Here is a 15,791-nt window from a genome sequence, read left to right on the forward strand (position 1 = left end):
TTCTCAAAAATGGTTTGTGATACAAATGTAAAAAGCATGTTAAACATCCTTCCTCACAATGAAGTTTCTATGTGAAAATTAAACATTTTTAGGCCATGGTGGCACGGAATCACCCCAAATGCAGTACATATGTTTCCCTCTTCTCTCCTATCTGTTCACTCTCTTTGTCCTTCTCCCATATCTCTCAGTCTCCCTCTCTCCCTACCCCTGTTCTCGCTCTCGACCCCCTCCCTCCGTATCGCTCCTCTCCCATGCTCAGTGTTTAGGGATGGAGGAGACTCCCCCACACAGTCATGGCCTCACACACACAGATGTGCAGGGTGTGTATGTGTGTGCACGGGGGCAGCAGGCAGCTGACAGCTGGACTAAAGCAAAGACTGATGCACAGAAGAGAGAAAGAGTGAGAGTGATAGAGAGAGAGAGGGGAAAGAGAAAGACAGGAGAGTGTGAGAAGAGAGAGAGTGATAGAGAGAGAGAGGGGAGAGAGAAAGACAGGAGAGTGTGAGAGGAGAGATATGGTGATAAAGAGAGGGAGGGGAGAGAGAAAGAGAGAGGAAATGACTATACTCCTCCTCTATATATACAGTGTCTGGAGAAAGAGGGGTGTCCCCATATTCTATGGCATGACAGAACGTGAAGAAGAGAAGAGTCTTGGATCCAGCCACTGATGATACATGTACCTCACTCTTAACTCGCTCAACCCACAAACTACAAACCCCACCAACCCAAACACACAAGAAGCCAAACTACTCTGATGCAACAGTGCACTGATCATCTTTCCCTTAGCTGGTGTATCAGCTCATAGAGGCTGATAACAGATGCAGACACCAGGGAAACCAAAGCTGCATTCTGCCTGCGCAGCTGAAAAGGTGGTGGTGTCTGTGCATTGTGAGGACTCTCAGCTGTTAAAACATCACTGCTGCGGAGGAGACAGAGTACAGTGCCTCAGTTCTGGATTCTACCTCTCTCCCCAGACCACAGACACACACTATGCCAGTGAGAAAGAGAGAGGAGAGAGAGAGCAGAGAATGGCAGAGAAGAGAGAGTAGAAGAGACATTATGAGGGAGGTATAGTTCTAGAAGAGGGACAGAAGGAAAGCCTAGTTACACTTTTGGCCTGTGCCAAAAAAAGCATGTAGCTGACATCATAAACCTGCATCTCTGAAGGTCTCCCATGTGAAGTACACTTTAAGGTATAGTGGGCCTCACTATGGCGCTCTAGCGTGGAGTAATGGTGAAGGTTGTGGGCTGCAGAATGGAGCAGTGGTTGAGGTAGTGGGTCTCAGTGTTGAGAAACGGTTAGGGTGGTAGGCCTCAGCGCGGAGCAGTAGGCCTCAGAGCGGAGATGTGGTTTGAGCAGCAGAGAAGTAAGTCTCAGTGGTGGTTAAAGCAGTAATAGGCCCCAGCGTGCAGCAGTGGTTTTAGAAGAATAGCACTATAGGCCCCAGCGTGCAGCAGTAGTTTTAGAGGAATAGCACTATAGGCCCCAGCGTGCAGCAGTGGTTTTAGAAGAATAGCACTATAGGCCCCAGCGTGCAGCAGTGGTTTTAGAGGAATAGCACTATAGGCCCCAGCGTGCAGCAGTGGTTTTAGAAGAATAGCACTATAGGCCCCAGGGCGCAGCAGTGGTTTTAGAGGAATAACACTATAGGCCCCAGCGTGCAGCAGTGGTCAGAGGCTAGACCATTGAACCCATGTTTGTGTAGAGCAGGGTTGGACTCAATTCGGGAATTTTCCGAATGTAATTAAATTCAACAGATTAATTTGAATGTGAGTTGTCCACACCCCTCAGGAAGTAGAATTTGAATTGAAGGAAATATAATTTAATTCAAACCAAATCAAATTGGTCAAGTACACATATTTTGCAGATATTATCACAGGTGCAGCAAAATGCTTATGTTTCTAGCACCAACAATGCAGTAACACCTAACAATCCAAAACAATACACACAAATCCACAACAAAGAAAAATAAAGAAATCAAGATATTAGAATGAGCAATGTCAGAGTCCAGAATATAAATATGTACATGGTAGTGTGTACAGATAGCATGGAAAGTATATGAATAGAAAAGTTGCGTACAGCAGTAGTTATATATGATGAGCCTTGACTAGAATACAGTACACTGAGTGTACAAAACATTAAGAACACCTTCCTAATATTGAGTTGCACCCCCTTTTGCCCTCAGAACAGCCTCAATTAGTCGGCGCATGGACCCAACAAGGTGTCAAAAGCGTTCCACAGGGATGCTGGCCCATATTGACTCCAATGCTTCCCACAGTTGTGTCAAGTTGGCTGGATGTCCTTTGGATGGTAGACCATTCTTGATACACACAAGAAACAGTTGAGCGTGAAAAACCCAGCAGCGATCCAGTTCTTGACACACAAACCGGTGCACCTCGCACCTACTACCATACCCTGTTCAAAGGCACTTACATATTTTGTCTTGCCCAATCACCCTTTGAATGGTACACATACACAATCCATGTCTCAATTTTCTCAAGGTTAACAAATCCTTCTTTAACCTGTCTCCTCCCCTTCATCTACACTGATTTGAAGCGGATTTAACAAGTGACATCAATAAGGGATCATAGCTTTCACTTGGATTCCCCTGGTCGATCAGTCGGTCATGGAAAAGCATTGTGTTCCTAATGTTTTGTACACTCAGTGTATATACATACAGTATAAAGTGGGTAAAACAGTATGTAAACATTATTGAAGTGACCAGTGTTCAGTGACTATGTACAGTGCATTCGGAAAGTATTCAGATCCCTTGACTTTTTCCACATTTTGTTACCTGACAGCCTTATTCTAAAATTGATTGAATTGTTTTTTTCCTCATCAATCTATACACAATACCCCATAATGACAAAGCAAACACAGGTTTTAAGAATTCTTTGCAAATAAATGTATAAAAAAACGGAAATATCACATTTACATAAGTATTCAGACCCTTTACTCAGTACTTTGTTGAAGCACCGTTGGCAGAAATTACAACCTCGAGTCATCTTGGGTATGACGCTACAAGCTTGGCACACCTGTATTTTGGGAGTTTCTTCCATTCTTCTCTGCAAATCCTCTCAAGCTCTGGCAGGTTGGATGGGGAGCATCGCTGTACAGCTATCTTCAGGTCTCTCCAGAGATGTTTGATTGGGATTATGTCCGTGCTCTGGATGGGCCACTCAAGGACATTTAGAGACTTCTCCCGAAGCCACTCCTGTATTGTCTTGGCTGTGTGCTTAGCGTCTCTGTCCTGTTGGAAGGTGAACATTAGCCCCAGTCTGAGGTCCTGAGCTCTCTGGAGCAGGTTTTCATCAAGGATCTCTTTGTACTTTGCTCCTTTCATCTTTCCCTCGAACCTGACTAGTCTCCCAGTCACTGCCGCTGAAAAACATCCCCACAGCATGATGCTGCCACCACCATGCTTCACTGTAGGGATGGTGCCAGGTTTCCTCCAGATGTGACGCTTGGCATTCAGGCCAAATAGTTCAATCTTGGTTTCATCAGACCAGAGAATCTTGTTTCTCATGGTCTGAGAGTCTTTAGGTGCCTTTTGGCAAACCAAGTGGGCTGTCATGTGCCTTTTACTGAGGAGTGGCTTCTGTCTGGCCACTCTACCAAAAAGGCCTGATTGGTGGAGTGCTGCAGAGATGGTTGTCCTTCTGGAAGGTTCTCCATCTCCACAGAGGAACTCTGGAGCTCTGTCAGAGTGACAATCGGGTTCTTGGTCACCTCCCTGACCAAGGCTCTTCTCCCCCAATTGCTCAGTTTGGACGGGTGGCCAGCTCTGGGAAGAGGCTTGATGGTTCCAAACACTTTCCATTTAGGAATGATGGAGGCCACTGTGTTCCTGGGGACTTTCAATGCTGCAGAAATGTTTTGGTACCCTTCCCCAGATATGTGCCTCGACACAATCCTGTCTCAGAGCTCTACAGACAATTCCTTCGACCTCATGGATTGGTTTTTGCTCTGACATGCACTGTCAACTGTTGTACCATTATATAGACAGGTGTATGCCTTTCCAAATCATGTCGAATCAATTGAATTTACCAGAGGTGGACTTCAATCAAGTTGTAGAAACATCTCAAGGATGATCAATGGAAGCAGGATCCACTTGAGCACAATTTCGAGTCTCATAGAAAAGGGTCTGAATACTTATGTAGATAAGGTATCTGTTTTTTTATTTTTTAAAATGTAATCGAAGAACCTGTTTTCGCTTTGTTGTTATGGGGTATTTTGTGGAGAATGATGAAGATTTTTACTTTATTTTATTTTTAAGACCTGTACTGTATCTGCCTTCTAGATTGTAGCGAGGTGAACAGGCCATGGTTCAGGTGTCTGAGGTCCTTGATGATCTTCTTGGCCTTCCTATGGCACTGGGTGCTGTAGATGTCCTGGAGGGCAGGCAGTATTCCCCCGGTGATGAGTTGGGTTGACCGCACCACCCTCTGGAGAGCCCTGTGGTAGCGGATGGTGCAATTGCCATACCAGGTGGTGATACAGCCCGACAGAATGCTCTCAATTGTGCATTTGTAGAAGTTTGTGAGGGTCTTATGGGCCAAGCCCAAATGCTTCATCTTCCTCCCCGTTGATGTGGATGGGGTCGTGCTCTCTGCTCTCCACAATCAGCTTCTTAATTTTGTTGACGTTAAGGAAGAGGTTATTTTCCTGGCACCACTCTGCCAGGGCCCTCGCCTCCTTCCTGTAGGCTGTCTTGTTGTTGTTAGTAATCAGGCCCACCACTGTTGTGTCATCTGCAAACTTGATGGTTGAGTTGGAGACGTGAGTGGCCATGCAGTCATAGGTGAACAGGGAGTACGGGAGGGGGCTGAGCATGCACCCCTGTGGGGCCCCGGTGTAGAGGATCAGCGTAGCAGAGGTGTTGTTGCCTACCTTCACCACCTGATGTCAGCCCGTCAGGAAGTCCAGGACCCAGTTACACAGGGCGGGGGTCATTCCAGGGCCCCGAGCTTAGTGATGAGCTTGCAGGGCACTATGCTGTTGAAGGCTGAGCTGTAGTCGATGAACCGCATTCTTACATAGATATTCATCTTGTCTAGATGGAATAGGGCAGTGTGCAGTGTGCAGTGTGATGGTGATTGCGTCATCCTTGGATCTGTTGGGGCTGTATGCAAATTGTAGTGGGTCTAGGGTGTTGGGTAAGGTGAAGGTGATGCGATCCTTAACTAGCCTCTCAAAGCACTTCAGAAATGAATGCTACAGGCCCATAGTCATTTAGTTCAGTTACCTTCGCTTTCTTGGGTACAGGAACAATGCTGGACATCTTGAAGCAAATGGGATAGGGAGAGATTGAATATGTCTGTAAACTCTCTGTACACATGCTCTGAGAACGCAGCTCAGAACCCCGCTGGCCTGGGCCGGCAGCCTCGAGAGGGGTAACACGCTTAAATGTCTTACTCACGTAGGCCATGGAGTGCAAGAGCTCACATTCGTGTTTTTCTCGAAGCGGGCAAAGGTGTCCGCGACATGGCTGGCTTTCCCTTTATAATCCGGGATTGTCTTGTGTCCCTGCCACATACGTCTCATAACTGAGCCATTGAATTGTGACTCCACTTCATCCCTGTACTGACGTTTTGCCTGTTTGATTGCCTTACGGAGGGCTTAGCTGCTCTTTTTGTATATGTCCATGTCCCCAGTCAGCTTGCTGTGGTTAAATGCGGTGGTTCGAGTTTTCAGTTTTTCGCGAATGGTGCCATCTATCTACGTTTTTTGGCTTGGATAAGTTCTGATCGTCACAGTGGGAACAACATCCTCTATGCACTTCCTGATGAACTCAGTCACCAAGTCAGTGTATACATCAATGCTACTCTCAAGGCAACCCGGAACATATCCCAGACCGTGTGATCAAAACAATCTTGAAGCATAGATTCCAATTGGTCTGACCAATGTTTAACAGTTCTTACCATGGTTACTTCCTGTTTAAGTTTCTGCCTATAAGAGGTGAATCCAAATAGTGGCATGATCTGATTTGCCGAAGGGAGGGCCTTGTCCCCGTCCCAGAAGGGGTAGTAGCAATGGGCAAGAGTACACAGGAGATGTGTTGAAAGAACTTCGGTAGTGTTTTCCTCAGATTTCGTTTATTCAAATTTCCAGCTAAATTACAATAAATGCATGCAGCCTCAGGATATTCGGTTTCCAGTTTGTACAAAGTCCAGTGTAGTTCCTTGAGAGAATTATCTCGGGAGGTAATGCGGTCGGCATTTGATATTCCAGATCGGGAGAACAAAAGGACTTGAATTCCTGTATGTTACCACAATCACACAATGGGTAGTTAAACTTCTTCGGGATCAGCGTCCCTTCCATGGGACAGTTGAGCTAACATAGGCTAATGCGATTAGCATAAGGTTGTAAGTAACAAGAAAATTTCACAGGACATAGACATATCTGATATTGACAGAAAGCTTAAATTCTTGTTAATCTAACTACACTGTCCAATTTACAGTAGCTATTACAGTGAAAGAATACCATGCTATTGTTTGAGGAGAGTGCACCATTTTGAACATAAAAAGTTATTAATAAACAAATTAGGCATATTTGGGCAGTCTTGATACAAAATTTTGAACAGAAATGCAATGTTTCATTGGATCAGTCTAAAACTTTGCGCGCACACTGCTGCCATCTAGTGGCCAAAATGTATATTGCACCTGGGCTGGAATAATACATTATGGCCTTTCTCTTGCATTTCAAAGATGATGGTACAAAAAAATACAAAAGAACAGTTGTTTTTTTCTTTGTATGATCTTTAACCAGATCTATTGTGTTATATTCTCCTACTGTACATTCCTTTTACATTTCCACAATCTTCAAAGTGTTTCCTTTCAAATGGTACCAAGAATATGCATATCGTTGCTTCAGGGCCTGAGCTACAGGCAGTTAGATTTGAGTATATCATTTCAGGTGAAAATTGAAAACAGAGGTTAATCATGAAACATACACCTCCACCTTTCTTTTTCCCAGAGCGTTCTTTCTTCCTGTCTGCGCAATGGATGGAGAACCCTGCTGTCCAAATGAACAGGGACAGTATATCCGGAGAGAGACATGACTCAGAGTATGTTACAGTCCCTGATGTCTCTTTGGAGCTCGTCTACTTTATTGTCCCAGGGACTGAACATTAGCAAGTAATACTGTATACTCGGAGCGGTGGATGGTATGCACGCCTCCTGGGTCAATAAGAAGCCAACTTCTTATTCCTCCTCTCTGGTGACAGGGTCTTGGAGCAGCCCCTGGGATGAATGGAATTGCCTTGGGAAGTTCAAACAAAGGATCCAGTTCAGGGAAGTTGCATATCTGTTTGAAATGCTTGTGAGTGACCGCCGATGTAATATCCAAAAGTTATTTCCGGCTGAAGCTAATAATGCAAGAAACATTCTAAGCAAATACTGTAGGAAATGTCACACACACAAAAAATATACTGCAGAGCTGGCTAGGAGCTAGAAAACAGGGCTACCATGTCTTTCGTCGCCATCTTGTCAAAAAGACAAATCAATTCAGATGAGACATGAAACATGACAGTCTCTTTCATTTGACAAATCCTTTTATCAAAATTATCTACAACTTTTGAATGCAAAAAAATACACATACCATACAGTATTTTTCAATTGTCATGAGATGCTGGATTGTCTCTTCCATATGGCAATGTTTGATCTAATGCATTCTGGGAAATGTATTTTCTGGGAAATGTATGCAATTATTTTAAATTGTTTTAGGAGAATGAGTTTTAAAAATGAAATGTTTCAACCATATAATGCTACATGACATTGGAAACCACACATGATGTCAAAATAAAAATGTGTAGTGATGTGTAGAATAAATAAGACATTCTGCTTCCTGTGGGGTGTGGCCAATTCAAATGAGAGAGAGATTCTATTTACATTTTTTAACATCATCCTCAGCTCTGGCTTTTTCCCCAATATTTGTAGCCAAGGACTGATCACCCCAATCCACAAAAGTGGATACAAATTTGACCCCAATAACTACCGTGAGATATGCATCAACAGCAACGTTGGGAAAATCCTCTTCATTATCTTTAACAGCAGAATGTTGGGGTGTTGGGGGAAAAACATACAACATTATAATATCCATGTACACAAACAACAAGTGTGCGGTTAAAATTGGCAAAAAAACAAATTTCTTTCCACAAGTCCGGGGGTGAGACAGGGATGTGGCTTAAGCCCCACGCTCTTCAACATATATATCAACGAATTGGCGAGGGCACTAGAAGAGTGTGCAGCACCCAGCCTCACCCTACTAGAATCTGAAGTCAAATGTCTACTGTTTGCTGATGATCTGGTGCTTCTGTCCCCAACCAAGGAAGGCCTACAGCAGCACTTAGATCTTCTACACAGATTCTGTCAGAATTGGGCCCTGACAGTAAATCTCAGTAAGACAAAAATAATGGTTTTCCAAAAAAGTTGAATACAAATTCCATGTTGCCCTAGAGCACACACAAAACAATACATATCTCGGCCTAAACATCAGCACCACAGGTAACTTCTACAAAGCTGTGAACGATCTGTGAACGATCTGCGAGACAAGGCAAGAAGGGCCTTCTATGCCATCAAAAGGAACATAACATTCGACATACCAATTCGGATCTGACAAAATACACTTCAATCAATTATAGAACACATTGCCCTTTATGGTTGTGAGGTTTGGGGGTCCGCTCACCAACCAATAATTCACAAAATGGGACAAACACCAAATTTAGACTCTGCATGCAGAATTCTGCAAAAATATATACAACGCAACGCAGAGCAGAATTAGGTCGATACCCACTAATGATCAAAATTCAGAAAAGAGACGTTAAATTCTACAACCACCTAAATGGAAGCGATTCCCAAATTCCCGATTCCCTTCCATAACAAAGCCATCGTCTACAGAGAAATGCACCTGGAGAAAAGCCCCCTTAGCAAGCTGGGCCTGGGGTTCTGTTCACAAACAGACCCCACAGAGCTCCAGGACAACAACACAATTAGACCCAACCAAATCATGAGAAAATAAAAATATAATTACTTGACACATTGGAAAGAATTGACCAAAAAACTGAGCAAACTAGAATGCTATTTGAGCCTAAACAGAGAGTACACAGTGGCAGAATACCTGACTATGTACAGACTCAGTGAGCATAGCCTTGCTATTGAGAAAGGCCACCGAAGGCAGACCTGGCTCTCAAGAGAGGACAGGCTATGTGCACACTGCCCACAAAATGAGGTGGAAACTGAGCTGCACTTCCAAACCTCCTGCCAAACGTATGACCATATTAGAGACACATATTTCCCTCAGATTACACAGATCCACAAAGAATTCGAAAACAAATCTAATTTTCATGAACTCTCATATCTACTGGGTGAAATACCACAGTGTGCAATCACAGCATCAAGATGTGTGACCTGTTGCCACAAGAAAAGGGCAACCAGTGAAGAACAAACACCATTGTAAATACAACACATATTTATGTTTATTTATTTTCCCTTTTGTACTTAAACTATTTGCACATAATTACAACACTGTATATAGACATAATATGACATTTGAAATGTTTTCATTCTTTTGGAACTTTTGTGAGTGTAATGTTTACTGTTAATTTTTTATTGTTCATTTCACTTTTGTTTATTATATATTTAACTTGCTTTGGCAACAAGGTTGGGTAGGTTATTTCCTAAATGTAATCCATTACAGTGACTAGTTACCTGTCCAGAATTGTAATCAGTAACGCAACTTTTGGATTTCTTTTTCAACCATCTGATTACATTCAGTTACTTTTAGATTACATTCCCCTTAAGAGGCATTAGAAGAAGACAACAACGTATGTTACCAATTGAACGACATCTATTGCAGGATAAATCAATGTTAAAGTTTACTTGGCTGGCCATATATAGATGTTACATTTTACTTTATGGGTTGGTTATGTAGGCTTCTTCTAACACATTGCTTCTACTACATATAATACTACGATTAAATTATATCTTTACTTTAAAAGACTTTGGTTATCAGAATTCTAGTCATTCCAATAAATGTTGTACCCCTTGATCTTCAAGAATAGGACTCGGAAATATGGAAGTATAGATTAGCCAAATTGTTTTACCTGAGCATGACCCCAAATAAGTACTTATTAGCCAGCCCTACTCTGTTGTTTATGATTTTGTTGTCATGGACAACTGATTGGGCTCATTGATTCGAGTTGAAAAATAAATGCTGCGCTCACGGAATGGCATGCTTTGCACGTTACTGAAAAGTGCTATTTACATGTGAAAAATGAATGCAATATGCTGCATTTGTTATAGGCCTATTGTTTACCTTTTTGTTGCTGACACTTTGATGTCTTGATAATATGCAGCTGTTTAAAGGGCAAATCCACAGATGAAACAATAAAATGGTTGTCCCGCCTGTGTTTTGGTAAAAAGCTGAGGGATGGGCCTGGAGAAATGTAACCACTCTCAGATTAATAGACAGAGCTACGGATGCAAGGACTGACCATCCATGATATCAACATTATTGTTTTAACCATGTTATGAGGCTATACAGTGTTTGCTTACATTTACAATGTTTATAAACATTGGAGAAAAACAAGCTTATATTTTGGGTTCTAATGGGGTGTGAAAGTTGAACTAAGCTCATGAGTCATATATAAATTATATTCTTCAAGAATCAATGGAAATATATACAGTACCAGTCAAAGGTTTGAACACGGCTACTCATTCAACTTTATTTCTTTTTTGTTTTACTATTTTCTACATTGTAGAAAAGTAGTGAAGACATCAAAACTATGAAATAAAACATATGGAATCACGTAGTAACCAAAAAAGTGTTAAACAAATCCAAATATATTTTATATTTAAGATTCTTCAAAGTAGCCATCCTTTTCCTTGATGACAGCTTTGCACACTCTTGGCATTCTCTCAACCAGCTTCCTGAGGAATGCTTTTCCCACAGTCTTGAAGGAGTTCCCACATATGCTGAGCACTTGTTGGCTGCTTTTCCTTCAGTCTGCTGTCCAACTCATCCCAAACCATCTCAATTGGGTTGAGGTCGGGTGATTGTGAGAGGCCAGGTCATCTGATGCAGCTATCCATCATTCTCCATCCTGGTCAAATAGCCCTTACACAGCCTGGAGGTGTGTTTTGGGTCATTGTCCAGTTGAAAAAAAATGATAGTCCCACTAAGTGCAAACCAGATGGGATGGCGTATCTCTGCAGAGTGCTGTGGTAGCCATGTGTGCCTTGAATTCTAAATAAATCACTGACAATGTCACCAGGGAAGCACCCCCACACCATCACACCTCCTCCTCCATGCTTCACGGTTGGGATTGTGTTCTTCGGCTTGCAAGCCTCCCCATTTTTCCTCCAAAGATAACGATGGTCATTATGGCCAAATGTTTGTTTCATCAGTCCAGAGGACATGGAGATGTGCAGTTGCAAACCGTAGTCTGGCTTTTTTATGGCGGTTTTGGAGCAGTGGCTTCTTCCTTGCTGAGCGGCCTTTCAGGTTATGTTGATATAGGACTCGTTTTACTGTGGCTTTAGATACTTTTGTTCCTGTTTCCTCCGGCATCTTCACAAGGTCCTTTGCTGTTGTTCTGGGATTGATTTTCACTTTTCGCACCAAAGTACGTTCATCTCTAGGAGACAGAACGCATCTCCTTCCTGAGTGGTATGATGGCTGCGTGGTCCCATGGTGTTTATACTTGCGTACTATTGTTTGTACAGATGAACATGGTACCTTCAGGCGTTTGGAAATTGCTCCCAAGGATGTACCAGACTTGTGGAGGTCTACACATTTTTCTGATGTCTTGGCTGATTTATTTTGATTTTCCCATGATGTCAAGCAAAGAGCCACTGAGTTTGAAGGTAGGCCTTGCAATACATCCACAGGTACACCTCCAATTGACTCAAATTATGTAAATTAGCCTATCAGAAGCTTCTAAAGCCATGACATAATTTTATGGAATTTTCCAAGCTGTTTAAAGGCACAGTCAACTTAGTGTATGTAAACTTCTGACCCACTGGAATTGTGATACAGTGAATTATAACTGAAATAATCTGTCTGTAAACAATTGTTGGAAAAACTAATTGTGGCATGCACAAAGTAACTGTCCTGACTTTTCAAAACTATAGTTTGTTAACAAGAAATTTGTGGAGTGGTTGAAAATCGAGTTTTAATGACTCCAACCTAAGTGTATGTAAACTTCCGACTTCAACTGTATATATAAGTAAAAAAAAAAATTGAAGTAATAACTAAATATTTCCCCTTTAAGTCTTTTCGAAAGTGTACGAGTTTGAGTATCTGTCCATTAGTCCTCTGGGGAAAAAAATTCAGCATGAATTAGATTGAGCAATAAAAGCTCACTTTTATTCCATAGGCTGTGATCTGCACTATGCTGCCGTTGCAAGAGCGCATTTTTCACTTGCTGTCCACTGGTTTCAAAAACAATGATTGATAGGCAGCTTAAACTTCTTGAATTCAACCATCATTGGGTTCAAATACACATTTAGATTCGTGAACAGCCATCCACAACAACCACAATACGTAAATCGCAAATAGCTTAACGAGAGAGCAGCAGTGTGATTCACATCACTGCGTTATGTAGATATATATCCGTATCGCCGTCGACTACACCACTGTTGTCATCCTTACCTCCAATCTTTTATTCAAATTGGATCATCTTTGGATGCCGACTGCAGTCGCACCATTTGGAAAACAAAACGTTGTACTGCAGCCTACAAAAGCCTATTCCTGCGCTTTTCCGGCGATCGATCAAACACATTTGGTGTTTCATCATAGTGGTCTCTGATTCGTGGTCAGAGTTGCTCAGGTGGAACAAATTTAAACGTGCGCCTTTTTTCCATGCTGATTTGAATGACATTGAGAAAACAGAGAATTGTCAAATATTTTTTTGCAAACATCCTTTCTAAATTTAAAAGTAATCATCGACATAATCATTTAGTTTTTAAAAAGTATCTGTAATCCGATTACAATATTTTTGCTGGTAATGTAACGGATTACCGGATTACAGTTACCTTTTTTGTAATCCCTTACATGTAATCACCAACCCAGTTTGGCAATGTAAATATATGTTTCCCATGCCAATAAAGCCACTTGAATTGAATTGAATTGAATTGAATTGAATTGAATTGAGAGAGAGAGAGAGAGAGAGAGAGAGAGAGAGAGAGAGAGAGAGAGAGCACGAGAGAGCACCCTGTACAGGTTGTTTGAGCAAGGGAATGAGAACTATCTGGAGATGACTGCCATCTGGGAGAAATACAGCCGACACAAAGAAAGACAAATCAATTCCTGGATTTGAACGGGACACACCTCAAATAGTCAACCGCAGGCACTCCACTCTATCCTTTAACATAGTGGAGGTTGGCATGTCAGCATTTTCCTATTCCATTAGATATTGTTGTAGCCTATGATCCAATGAAAGTTTGCGGTAGTGTGTAGACTATGATTCAATTCAATTGCTGTACTCTACTTCATATAAACCGAGGTCCAATTGAATTGGTCAACATCAACAACACCAGCAATAATAGTTATAAAGGTGTTTATGACAAGTCCGAGTGGCATACCCCAATCTCTAACCCAGTGACAAGGAAACGTTTGCCAATCACAACCTGACCTATCTTGACACGTTTCTATGGTGACATATGGGAAGAGATGACAGTCAAATACCCAGAGAAACCCTATATATAAAGCAATTTATGTTTGAGTATATATATATATATATATATATGACTGAAACATACGTTGTTTTATATATCAATAACATTCTTGAGAAATGTGTTGTTAGAGAGACTTACAAGACAGCGAGCGTGGAGAGAAGGGACCGCATCTCTTCCCCCCTCCACTACGGAACTTCGCCCAGAGTCAGTCTCCTTGTCGGTCAGAGCCGGTCCGACAGTCCGGAGAGTTCACTTGTGTGTTTATAATCCGCTGGATGGAGTGGAGGGTCAAAGAGTCAGCGGACACTCTCGTTGGCATCGGCTTGCGGTGGGTGGGTGGGGTGTGGCGGGGCGGGGTGGCCGTGCCACTGTGACCAGAGGGCTACCTTTCTTGGCTGTCACTATGGCTGGTGGAGCGGGGAGGGGCGGAGCGCGGGGAGAGGTTAGGGCATCAAACAGCTGCAGCCTCCGGGCTTGAGAGGAACAGGTGAAAGCGCCTTCACGGCTCACAGCTGCTGAAGTCCAATCGACTCCCCCGCTACGTTATGTTTAATTCACTTTCGTCCTGGTGTTGGGTGCTACAATAAGGCTTATACTAGGTCAATAACTTTCTTCTGAGAGAATTCCACATTAGACGAATTTGAAGATATGAGACGCAGAAAGAGGTCTCTAGTCCCTGCGAGGCAAGGTAAGGCGCTGTGGGAGGCGGGGTACCTGGACGGGCTGGAGGCGAGGGCGGCGTGGAGAAGGGGGCTCTGCGGGCACCGGGTGCTGCAGGGCGGGCTCGGTCATGGCTACTATCGCACGATGGGTCACGAAGTCTCTGGCCCGGGGGACACCGAACAACAGTGTCCAGTAGAGTGGAGAAAAGCCCGGAGCGGTCCAGCTCAGAGGGAGATGGAGAGAGTTGAATGAAAGGGAAGAGGTGAGGGGGAGTGAGAGAGAGGAGGGTTGTAGTGATAGAGGGAGGGGGAATTGGAGAGGATGGGAACAGCTGTGACTGGGTGGCGGACCCAGCCACCCGCGACAGCGCGAAAATGAAAGCCGCTCTCTGCACCTGATTTCCCTGACTTCCGCGTCTGTCTCAGCCGCAAGTTGCCTGGCTGCTGTCCTCCCAGAGCTCCGACACAATACCAACCAAAACACAGAACGATTACATCACCTCGAAACTGTTTGAAAGGGGAAAAAAGCAATCTGATATTTTTATTTAAAAAATGTAAAATAGAAAGTTAGCAGTTTTCCTGAAAAAAACAACAACGTGTATATGGCTGGTTCAAGGATCCGAGCGTTGCAGAACAGAAGAGACGGGTCTACTTGTGTTGGTAAAGAAATAAAGGTAGAGTGAATGCGTGCACTTGAAACGACGTTTACCTAATCACATTGACAAATCGACCCCAGAACCTGCACCTTCTCCCCCTCTCTCTCTCTACTTCCTTCTTTCAATCAGTGGCGACAGGAAAACACAAAAAGGACACAGCTGCGGGTTTTCTCCAGCTCCAACATGTATGTTGGTTTTCGCTTTAAAAAAAAGAAAGAAAAGGTTTTCCTTCCGCAAAAAGCTTGTCTTTACGGTGGATGGGATTGCTGTATGGGATAGGCGAGTCAGTCGACAGGCACAAACCTCACTCCAAGAAAAAACAGAACAAGATTTTAACAGCCGTGGATCAATCCACCGCTCCCTCCCTCCTTCCCAGCACCAGCCACCTCTCCCTCTGCTGCTCTCTCTCTCAGCACCCCCTCTCTCACACACACACTTAATGGATCAAAATGAGATCAGTCAGTCGCTATGTGATGCCGACCAACTCCTGCAAAACAGTGTTGGACATGTCACTGGCTGCAAGTAAGGGGGAAGGGGAAACAAGGCTGAGTTTTTACAAATCTCCACAAAATACGTGTTTATGCTCTTTTGCCACCTTTCACAACTCCCTGGGGAATAAAAGAGGCGAGTTACTTTTGCCCTCAGATTACTCCTCGCCTCAGTGAAAGAGAAACCCGACCACTGCCACCCCTCTGCCCTGGACACATGGTGGGGCGAGACCGCAAGAGCGGGAAGAGAGGAGGGTGGGGGGCACGACTAGCAGAGCAGACCCTCCAAGTCAAGAGTTATATATATG

At 43.3% G+C, this 15,791-nt stretch overlaps 1 protein-coding gene across 1 annotated transcript in view; it reads right to left on the bottom strand.

Annotated features, from left to right (window-relative positions):
- The window catches only part of LOC106611819 (fibroblast growth factor 18), a 26,596-nt gene extending 11,218 nt beyond the window's left edge, over positions 1 to 15,378 (bottom strand). Inside the window, exon 1 of the mRNA XM_014212414.2 lies at positions 13,816 to 15,378. Within this exon, the coding sequence (XP_014067889.1) occupies positions 13,816 to 13,847 (32 nt within the window). The 5' untranslated portion in view covers positions 13,848 to 15,378. The remainder of the gene's footprint in view (positions 1 to 13,815) is intronic.
- Positions 15,379 to 15,791: the final 413 nt, after the last annotated feature.

The sequence above is a fragment of the Salmo salar genome, chromosome ssa09 (genome assembly GCF_905237065.1).
Source record: "Salmo salar chromosome ssa09, Ssal_v3.1, whole genome shotgun sequence".
Classification (NCBI taxonomy): Eukaryota; Metazoa; Chordata; class Actinopteri; order Salmoniformes; family Salmonidae; genus Salmo; species Salmo salar.